The 11057-nt window shown below is 34.9% G+C and overlaps 1 protein-coding gene across 3 annotated transcripts; it reads right to left on the bottom strand.

Moving 5' to 3' along the window:
* Nucleotides 1-3251: 3251 nt before the first annotated feature.
* Nucleotides 3252-10349, bottom strand: LOC101254863 (uncharacterized). 3 transcript variants are annotated; one of them, XM_004232932.5, is made up of 7 exons: nt 10122-10349; nt 8263-8528; nt 7948-8075; nt 5834-5957; nt 5031-5552; nt 4438-4775; nt 3252-3761 (listed from the first exon to the last, which is right to left on the bottom strand). In XM_004232932.5, the coding sequence occupies exons 2-7, from the start codon at nt 8429-8431 to the stop codon at nt 3603-3605; spliced, it is 1440 nt and encodes a 479-aa protein (XP_004232980.1). In that variant the 5' UTR covers nt 8432-8528; nt 10122-10349; the 3' UTR covers nt 3252-3602. The 3 variants fall into 3 exon arrangements, with proteins under 3 accessions (XP_004232980.1, XP_010316900.1, XP_069150563.1); XM_010318598.4 differs by lacking the exon at nt 10122-10349 and adding an exon at nt 8920-10090; XM_069294462.1 differs by lacking the exon at nt 10122-10349 and adding an exon at nt 8920-9007 and having other exon boundaries at nt 8263-8827.
* Nucleotides 10350-11057: the final 708 nt, after the last annotated feature.

Consider the following 11057-nt stretch of genomic DNA (forward strand, 5'->3'; position numbering starts at 1 on the left):
CATATACTCATTATACAGAGAGAACATCAGGATAACTAGATCCTATAATTCAGGTGTACCAAGTTAAAGGTTAGTTATTTTCTTCATAAAAAAAGCTCGTAGTGTTTTAAGTGACAATTAATCCAAAAAAACAAACACAATAGTGTTTTAAATAACAATTAATCAAGTGCACCGTGCTTGGCATGTGTCAATCACACAACATGTACAATCATCACAAGATAACAGAGGGAGTAATACAACCTGACTTATTACATCAAAATTAAGTTCACAGTTGATAAGCAAGCAGTCCAATTCAACACATAAATAGATGATGCGGAAAAACTCAAAAATCCTCTACATATAAAGGGAAGAAAAAGATTTTTGTTTATACACTTTTCTCGTTTAAGAAAAGGAAGAAAAAAGAAAAAAGAAAAGGCACTCGTTTACAGTTTTTCCTTGGTTGAACCGTTGAACAAATACTATTCATGCCGCAAAGTTAAAAGAGCATCAAGACATGACAAACAAAAACGAGGGCAATGCTTAGTTGATCTATACTGCAGTGATATACTATACAGAAAGGGATAAGATATGACATCTCTTATTATAGATCCTGCCCTAAGAAAATACCTTGCACAGTTTTGAGTCATCCTGACACTTCAATAATGAAGGGAAAAAAATAATAAGAGAAAACAACCTGATTTTGGAAATGAAAACCTGATATTGTCAGCAGTAGTTAGTTTGTCTCAAAACAAAAAATAAAACAAAAGGTAGTTAGTTTCTGTCGTGACCCTGAGAAAACATTAAACAAATCAATACTGCATACCTAAGATTAGTCCACTTCGTGGCCAAAACACTAGTTATCTCCATATGACCTGCAGATAACAGATTCAGATTGGAAAGGGTAATGAAATTTTACAAGCACAGATATGAATGAAAAAAATATAATGGTAAGCTGGACCATGAGCTACCCAAATCATGCAAACTTCTCAGTATCCGCACAGAGGGTTCGACTGGGAAACATCCAATTGGTAGTCTAGTCCCAACCTCTACATCACCATAGACATTATCTAGCGTTTGCAGCTTCCCCTACCACCTTATCACCACCTAGAAAACATCCATTCTTGCAGAATTTAATTGCCTAAACTATTCAATACCGGGAAATAGAACCCTCATGTCAATATCAAGCATCATGTTCAAAGGGAAGAGGCTTTTTTTTGTGTGTGGTTATGAAATCATTTTGATCGAAAAGAAAGTCAATAATATCATGATTTGAATGGGCGAGAATACTAGAAGGATGGGAAGCAGGTATACCAAGGAACATCCTGCAATTATATACCTAACAAACAAATTATCGGAACTACACACTGACCCCCACAATGATGCACTCCATCATCTGACATGCTTTCACAAGGCTAATTCATATTCCATCCTAAAGATTCCAGACATGGTTACTATTATCCCAAACTTGCCATATTGACTCACATCCCAGGGAAGGACTACAGATTAATCATAATATCCGGTCATGCATAAAATCGTAAACTCTGTACCTCCTAATCAAATTGCAGTCCTTTTGCACAATATTCCTTGCACCCAAAAACTACTAGTATATACAGATTGATTTACCAAGCAAGCAGAAAGTGTCATCCTCATTGAAGTCTAATGACCTAAATCTACAGAAAATTCTAACTTTAGCAAAAGGCTAATCACCAATGATCAAGTACTTTAGCTCAGCTATTAATCCAAAATGAATGATATAGCATACGCTCAGTAGCAATGATCTGTCAACTATATCAGCAGATTGACACAATTCAAACTTATCAACTGTTGGAGAAATGCCAACATAACTATTCTTCAAAACTATCTGAAATAACATGAATCGCACGGGCAAGACATTACCTCACCAAAATAATCCACTCAAAAAGAAGGCTCTCTAGAATATTCTATGTATTCATCATATCAAGTATGAAATGTATGAACTTATTTTTTGATATAGCAATAACTGAAGTTCCTTGAAAAGCATTATTCTTCGGATTTTTTAAATGTTAAGCAAACAAATGCAGAAGCATAGCTTACGAGATTCACTAACATGAAATCAAAACCAAACGAATAAGCAACAGCATGATGTTCAAATCACGAGGAACTGTTAACCAAGCATGTAAAATGAGAGAGTTCATAAAATGGAAGGTAAAGTAAACTTAAACAGAATGTCTGTAGATTTCAATTTCACCATAATAAGAAGATTATATAGGTCAGACTTATTCTTACTTTTATCCCCTAAAGTTTGCTTTTTTTTAAATAAGGTATCAGCTTGAGCGTTCTTTTCCTTTTTTTCTTTTAGTTTTGTTTGGAATTTTTCAAAGCAGAGGGATTTTCCAGTCAAAAACTGACAGTTATTACACCGTGCAAGAAGAAATTATAGAGAAAGAGTTGAAGTAGAGCTAAAGAGGTTCAACTTGATAGAGAACGGAAATTCCACGACCCTTGCACATATATCTAGTCTCTACTCTGGTACAATTTACAGTTAGCCGTCACTCCAATCTTTTCAGCAGTATCAGAGACCAAGAAAGGCAATCTACCACTATTCAAAGCATTCTGGTGATACATCTCTAATTAGCCCTTAGTAGTATGAATCACTAAAAATGATCTCCCTGTTGTAAATAAGTGGTGGAACTATACTATTATTAGCTTATTACTTTCAAGTTTCAACTCTGAAGCAATCAATTCTCTCGGTGAAATGTTAGCAAGAACCTCTTTGACATTTTAACTGATCAATTTCTCAACTTAATGACTATAACTTCAGACAACTGTTCTCATTTCCTGATAAATAGTAGGCAGTCAATCTTACAAGTCGAATTCATCAATAAGCAAAATGATTAGGTAGTAACCTCCGGACCTAAGGTTTTATACTTAGGCTTTGAGGTGAGTTTGACGGATTTTCGACTATGTTTAGCACCTATAACAGGTAGCATTCTGAAATAAAAGGAGATCAGAACAGGCAGTACAAGTCTACATGAAGAAACAAGCAAGTGCTTGCATGTCCATGCTATTTTAATTTTTACTTCTAAAAGTTGGTGGTCTTTAAAGAATCATCTAATGATGATCCAAATATCTTCTAAACCTATTTCGACTGCCAACCCTGATGTTTTTGGCCAATTAGCCTTTGATTGGGAACTTGTGTTACTGCAAAATTGACAAGTACACTAGATTGTGCAAAGGCTATACAATGAACAGGTGTAATTTAGTCCAACGGACAGCTTTATGCTACGATAACGAAACACGAAATCACGATTTATTTCACAATAGATCAATCCATATACACAAGCTTGTAAATAACTAGGCAAATATAACTGTACAGTGCACACAAGGAGAACTTCTTGCAACTATATTTGAAACAAATTAGTAAGCAATGGACTGAAGAAAGTTGTCAACAGGGTGGAAACAAGAAAAGGACTGCGCACAAAAAAACTGACTCAACCAGAAAAGGACTAGTATTTTTATTGCACACCCCAATTATATCAAGGCTCAATGAGGATAGAACAATGAGCATGTAAATGAAGGATAAATTTGTTTAAATGAGAAGAGAGGAGGTGTTAGAGGAACTACTAGGAAGAAACAAGGGCCTCTTATTCCTTGTTACCGAATTTCTTAGCAATAATAGGTCGGACATCATCAGCATCAGCCAGTGTCTCTAGGAATGGAAGTAAAGAAATTAGTGCAGAGTCTGAAGGATCATCAAACCAACTCTTAATAGGAATCCCATTATTCACTTGCAATCTGAAAACCTGAAAACAAGATGGAAAATTAATATTCAGTTACATAAAACAATAGCCTTACTTCATGAGCAAATAAGCACTCTGCATTTGGTAAGTTGCTGTTCATGTCTCTTTTAGTTTTCTCCAATTTCCAACTAAGCACATGAATCTTGAAAAAAACTCACAACCATCAAGAGACCATATTCTTTTACAATCAATTGTGAACTCTGCCTACAGACGACTAGAGTAGTGCGGTGAAATGGCCTGATGAAGGTGGTGTGTCTATTTTACAGATTGCACATGAATTTTAGCGACTTGATTTCACCAGTACACTCCCCTTACCATCCATAACCCAAAAAAAAAAAAGAGGAGGAGTGGGAGGGGGGAGGAATCTACCAATAAGCATATACAGGAACTACTACTACAACCACCTCAGTTTCAAAATTGTGGTTGGCTGTAGATTTTTATAGACCATGTTTCTCCATTTATAATCTTCTCAATCCACATTATACCCCCAAAAAAGAATGACAAGTACAAGACATTCTCTAGTTATCTCGTGGCATAAGATTATCTAACAGGGCTAAAATACTCGAACAAAGCATAGGACCTAAGCAAACATATTAACATGACTTAACACATTCCAAACTAACAGATTTAGGTATGTAATAACAGGTTTATCATCAAAAACAAGATGCAAGTAGATTACCTGTGGGGAATTATCTACAATGACAACTTTTGCCAGATCAACACCTAATACCGTTAAATCCTTTGTATAACTTCCATCAGAGAAGATGCATGATTCACGATATGCTCGCCTTGAGATAATCTTTCCATCTGGATCCAGAATATCCAACAATTGCTTCGCATATATGCTCTGACTAGCAGTAAAAATTACAATGTCAAACATCTCTGCAACTCTCTCCAAGAATGTCTGGAGGTGAGGCCGCTGTTTCACATAGACAATGTGTTCTTTCATGCTGAAGAAAACAGGAAATGTGAAGTCTGCATCGTCACAGTGCTCCAGTGTAGAATGAACAAGTGTTTCTGAAGACATGAAATGAACACGCAAAATATTAGACAATCTATGGGAACCATGTCATGCTGTAAAATATATGTATTATACAAGAAGGTACCAGGGTACTCTCCCTGCTGTAAAGGAATCTTAGTAACTAGCTCTCAGGTATAGCAAAAGATTGCTTTTAAAATAAGCTACACATTGCATCATTTCCAGAGTAACAAAAAATTGCAGCAAGACTATAATGAGTAGTAAACTTGGAGCACCAAAGTAGTGAATCTCACCATCTAGGTCAAGTACTAGGGTGATCGGTTTGCATGTTTCTGATTCGTTTGGCAAAATACTTGGCCTCTCTAATATGTCTGGCAAATTTCTTATGAATATATGTGGGTCAAAGCATTCTGCTTGATCAGATTCTAAATATGTGAAAGCATCAGATTGTTCAGATGATCTAAGCTGGTGAATTGCCATGTATAAGCTCGAATCATCAGACTGAACAGCAGTTTCTTCACTAGACGTTCTGCACACTTGACTATAGCTAGCTGCTGCAGTGTCTTCAAGGAAAGGCAACAGCAAGTATTCCTCATCAACATTATTAAAAATATTTGGTTCTTCACACTTGTAATCAGCCAAGAACCTGTCAGTCAAACTGTTATCATAGATGGTTTCACCCTCAACAGCCAAACAAGAAACAATCATATCAGAGATGTAGAAATCTGAAACATTGCACGTCTGATGTTCACACGAACTTCTGCTGCTATCACTATCTTCAGTCTCCAATTGGGGTACATAAAAATCATTGTTTGCTGTAAGCAACCAAAAATACGATAAGTTTATGTAATAATGATCTTTTTCACGAGAACTAGAACAGAGAGAGAGAGAGAGGTGTGCTCCCCAGCTCTTATCATCTACGACCCGGGGGGCTTTTGGCTGTGTGGCAACATCCTTTTCAAGAACAGAAGAAATACAGCAAATTTAAGGATGGGTTGTGGTTTGCCTAAGCACTTTTTCAGGACAAAGAGAAGAAACAAAATCTGAATATGAATTTCATAATCAACAAAAGAATCCAACAAAAATGGAGGTATACCTCCATCACTTGGTATATCAGACTCACTGTGCGCACCACTAACAGGCTCCACACTAGGTGAAAAGATTGTCTCTGAACTTGGTTTGCAGATCACTACTGTAGACTCCTGCACCGATTCCAAAACCTGATAGGACAGCAGAGACATCAAAAATCAAATTGTTAACTTTCAGCATGCAGGCACATGTATGGCATAGTAAACTAAAGTGTAAAACTTTCAGGGGATAGGAGCGCGCATATCCTAGTGTCAGCCAGCCCTATATTATGTGAACTAATAAAGTAATAATATCTGAGTTATACTGTTATACAACGTGAATTATCTATTTCTTTCTAGCTGTTTATGTTGCACTCAACAACAATAACTATGCCTAAATCTCAAGCTAGTTGGGGTTGGCTTTTGTTTTACTCTACTTGTGCATATCCTTTTTCTTGAGCAAAAAAATCAAGCACAAATTAAGTTCAACAAAAGCAGCTAGAAACAAATGGTAATCAATGGGAACGTACAAGATAAAGCATGAAACGACACAGTCATCTATAGATTGAAGGAGTCCATCAATGACCTATTATACGGGTAACAAGGCTGTCAATGTGTCCAACACTTCAGCAACTGGATACTGAAATCCCAGACTAAAGTGCTTGTGGGTATTTAAGCACTAGTTACTTCTGAGATAAATTATTATATTTTAGTCAGAAGATTTGACCATAATGAATTTTTGTTATGGTGATAGACTGATATCTGGGCTCTCATTACAGCAGCCTTTGCATTGGGGTCTTGTTCTGACCCATTCACTTTTTGCAAGATGAAATTTGTCAGACCACAATTTCCCAAATCAGTTTTATTCAATTATGAAATCTATGTTTAAAGGTTCTTATGTATTTGGTTAAAATATATTACCTGTAAAGGAACACAGCAAGGACATCTTTACTGTAAGGGCATGTAATAATTTTGCTCACGAGGGAGTCCTATTAGCAACATTTTGGTTTCTGGAAACAAGTTTGGAACTCTATAGCACCAATGGAAACGAAATGTTTTGTATGGTTGGTGGCTAGGAAGACTTGCTTAACCCAAGACAATCTTCAAAGAAGGGGAGTTCAATAGTTTACAGATGTCTGAAGAAAGAGAAGAGTCTGTTGACCATTTATTTCTACATTGCTATCAGCACACAGTTGTTGCAGTTTCTCTTGAAATTTCTGGGAATCAAATGGGTAATGCTAGGTACTATCTCAGCATAGGAAAGGTCTTTCAAAGCAGATCAAGACAGAATGGAACACAGTACCAGAAGTCATATGGTGGTGTGCTTGGAAAGAGAGAAACAAAGATGTTTATAAAGACAAAAGAACTCAGTCTTGAAGATCAAGTCAGATTGCATTTTGTGGATATCTTTTTGGTGTAAACAGAAATGGATAGATGATAGTGTAACCCAGTTACAGTTCATCAAATCTTTTGTACAGATAGCCAGCAAGTTTCATTTTTTCTTTTTTATCTTTTTTTTTTTTCATTTTTTCCGACTTTTTATGTAATTGTGGCACCTTCTAGTGCTGATTTTGAACATCTATAACACTAGACATTTCCAAAAATATTACATATATATTTTATTTCAGAAAACAGATTAATTCATGTCAAATATCAAAATGAAGATTACTCAATTTGACTCTCGTACTGATGCTCGGTTTAATTCATGTCAAAAATCAAAATGAAGCTCAATTTGACTCTAGAAAAACAAATGGCCTACTTTTCCTGATGCTCGTGTGTCTCAGCCCTTTCACATACTGTTTTCTTCACACACCACTGAAGTAGAGATATGGAGAGATCAGACAGCTTAAATGTGGACCTTTCTTTGGTTCCATGGTTTCTCCTATGAATTTCTATGTTCAGTTTCTGTATCTCCATAATGTTTATGAGAACACTTTATGACCATTTACCGGGAAAATGGGAACTATATAAATTTATTATATAACAAGCTGAAGATGCATGACAAGAGATATGTGTATATTTGGAAGAATTTGAGTCCATTATACACCAGATAGTTGAAAGAAATGAATAAATAAATTAAGACTACTATAAATGAAACGTAAAGCAACAGGTACTAATAGTTAACACTCGAGGACATATTTACCGTGGTATCAAGGTTTGCAGAATCAGTAACAGGTGGCTGTTGCTTTTCAAGAAGGTCATCTACCAAATCATTAGCATGATCACCATTTCTTCCGACTTGGTGTGGATGAACTTTGTAGTAGCTAGGAACTGCAAGAATTAAAGCAACTGATGATTGAACCAGAATGCGCAGTACAAAGAAATGGCAATGTCAGCATAGAGCAGAGAGTTACATTGTAAAACTTGTGGGTGATGAGAAAAGCATCAATCTCACACCATCACAATAACAACGAAAAAGTTCTTATTCTGAAAAGCCATAACATAGAACAAAACCTACCATCATGAGTATTGTGAATCAGATCTGCAACTTCGTCTGCATTCTGCACACTTCTGGTTCGAGAGAGAGAACTCTTGGATATGACACTAGAATTTGGACAGACATGGAGACCATTTTTTTCTTTCGAACTGGATGTGGCTAGCTTTGTCTTCATTCTTAGAGATGGCATTTGATTCGTACTTGGAATGTGTAGCACAATCTTGATCTGAAAGCATCAGTAGGGATTCAAAACCCCTTCAAGCAGATATAGTATCAGCCACAAGAGACTGTTGTCAAAGAAAATTGAAAAACCTTTAGAATTCATGGCTATGCCTGAAAGTTAGAATATCGAAAAGAAGAATATATAGAACAATGTTTATAGTTATATACTGTATGTAGTGAACTAATCAAAAGAAATAATACTCAAATGAACTCTAGCAAACCAATAACCAAAATCACTTGAATATAAAGGAACAGAGAAATTCCTGCTATCATAAACCACTCCCAAAACTCAACTATTGGCTGAAGCAAACATCAAGAACATCTATATATATAGATAATTTTTCTGCACTGGGTATTTCGCCCCCTATCAAAGCATGGAAACATTTTTTTAGCCACAATTTGCTAATGTTGAACCACCAAATTTTAACAAAAGTTGCAAGGGTGGTGAAATCACACCTTCAAATCAGTCTTTTGTAAAGATGGATGATAAGACCAATGTTGTTTACTAACTCTTTTAATTTGCTCCACACTAATCCATCAAAACTGAACCTGACAACAAAACCACCCAATTCACACCACCAAACAGACATAAACCTTCTTCCACAGAGGCTTGTTGGAGTTGAGTTGTTTTGAGGGAATCCTTTTGTCTCAATCAATCAATAATGCCTTGACTGGATAGGTTACTTGTTTCACACAATTCTCAAGTCATGTTTTTTTACTCCATTTCCTATATCACTATCTACTCCACAAACTTCATCCTTTATTATTATCTGCCAAATTAGAAGCTTAATTTCCCTAAACATTAAAAAAAAATAAAAGCTTTTTCCCATGAAAAATAAAGATAAGATGCTAGTTCTGCCCACCTTATCAACCCATAAAGACTGTTTTTTCATCAGAACCTTGTAAAGTTAAATCACATCAGTGGAAAGAACACTTATTTACTCTGATTTCTCCTCCCCAGCTCATGGAATCCTAAATAATCCTCAAATTAACCTAATTCAGACCTATCAGGAAACCTATAAACCACCACACGGCCCATATAGTCCAGATAAACCATCTTTAATTAAGATCTACAAGAACAAAGACTTATTTTCCTAAGTTCCTAGAATTCAAAATAAAAATTGAACCTTTTTACCCAATGTTTTTTTATAAAAAAAAAAGATAATAAAAAAAAATAAAAGCAGAACACTGCACATATGGTCAAGAAAACAGATGAATACTCCATATTTCCAGAATATTTTCAGAAAATTAAATTTTATTCGTAAATTAAGAAAAAAATAAAAATTTACCAGTAATAAAATTCTCGTATAACCATACCAAAGCCTATAAATTCACTCGAACAGAGAAACCCAAAACCCCAAAATAATTAAAAGTAAACCCAGAAGATCGCAAAGTCAACTTCAATCAACTTTCATCAATTCAATCAAGGAATCACACATAATTCAACAACCAAAACCACAAATGATCAACAGATCAAAAACCCTACACAAAATTCAAAGTCCAAACACAGCTCAAATTACCAACTTTAAAAACCCTCCCCAAAAAAAAACAATAAGATGAACAGTACTATACACAGAAACAGTGAAAGGTGATTTCATGGATGTCAGATATATACACACAAAGAGATACAAATTTCTGTATCTATAGGTCTATATTACCTGGTAGAGTCACCAAGCGTCTCTCTCACTTTCTCTCTCTAGACGCGCGCTTTTCTCTCTCTTTAGCTCTTCTCTTCTGTGTATATATATAGAAAAAATAAAAAGGATACTGTATAGGCTAAGGCTGACAGTAGCAATATATTTTTGTACTTCAAGCTCTAAGCTGTTGTACCTAAACAATGTGAACGCAGTGACGTTTCGATAATTTTATTCTTTTTTTTTCTTCCTTCTTTTATTTAGTTTTTTTCCTTATATATGCTATAAAGAGACTTAATTCAATTATTACATTTAAAATGAAAAATCAAATATGACATTTTAGCATTTGAGATTGAAAAATTTTATAATACGTTAGACACAGGTAATTTTTAAAAAAAAAATTGAAAAATATGTAACAGGGTGTAATTACACAAAAAGAATAACGGTTAGTTAGTTATAAAAAGGGATATAAGTTGGTTGTCAAGAGATACGATGTATTCGTTTAGCGAGATTTCACATGTATAAACGAGATTCACATGTATCTGTTTTGTTTATCTGAGATATAATGTGTCTTTCCTTTTCGTCTCCCTCTTTTTTCATTTGTCTCTCGTGTTCCTCCCACTTTTCGTATTTGTGCTTTATATCAGGTTCACAATTTTATGTATGTCTATAACTAACTTTGAATATGAACATATACATAATTAATATGTATCTTATATCATAAAATGTAATGTATTTAGTGTGTTTGTGCATAGATACATACTTAAAATGAAGTACGAAAACGCAATGGTCTGATATCAAATATTTAATGTATCTAGCATCAAAGAAGACATTAATATATCTGATGTATATGTGTATGTACATATTAGTTCTAAGATGACATTGATGTATATAGTGTATTTGTACGTAGATATATGTATTTGATGTCAAATGTGTGATGTAACAAGTGTACGTGGAGAA

Source organism: Solanum lycopersicum, chromosome 2, assembly GCF_036512215.1.
Source record: "Solanum lycopersicum chromosome 2, SLM_r2.1".
Lineage (NCBI taxonomy): Eukaryota > Viridiplantae > Streptophyta > Magnoliopsida > Solanales > Solanaceae > Solanum > Solanum lycopersicum.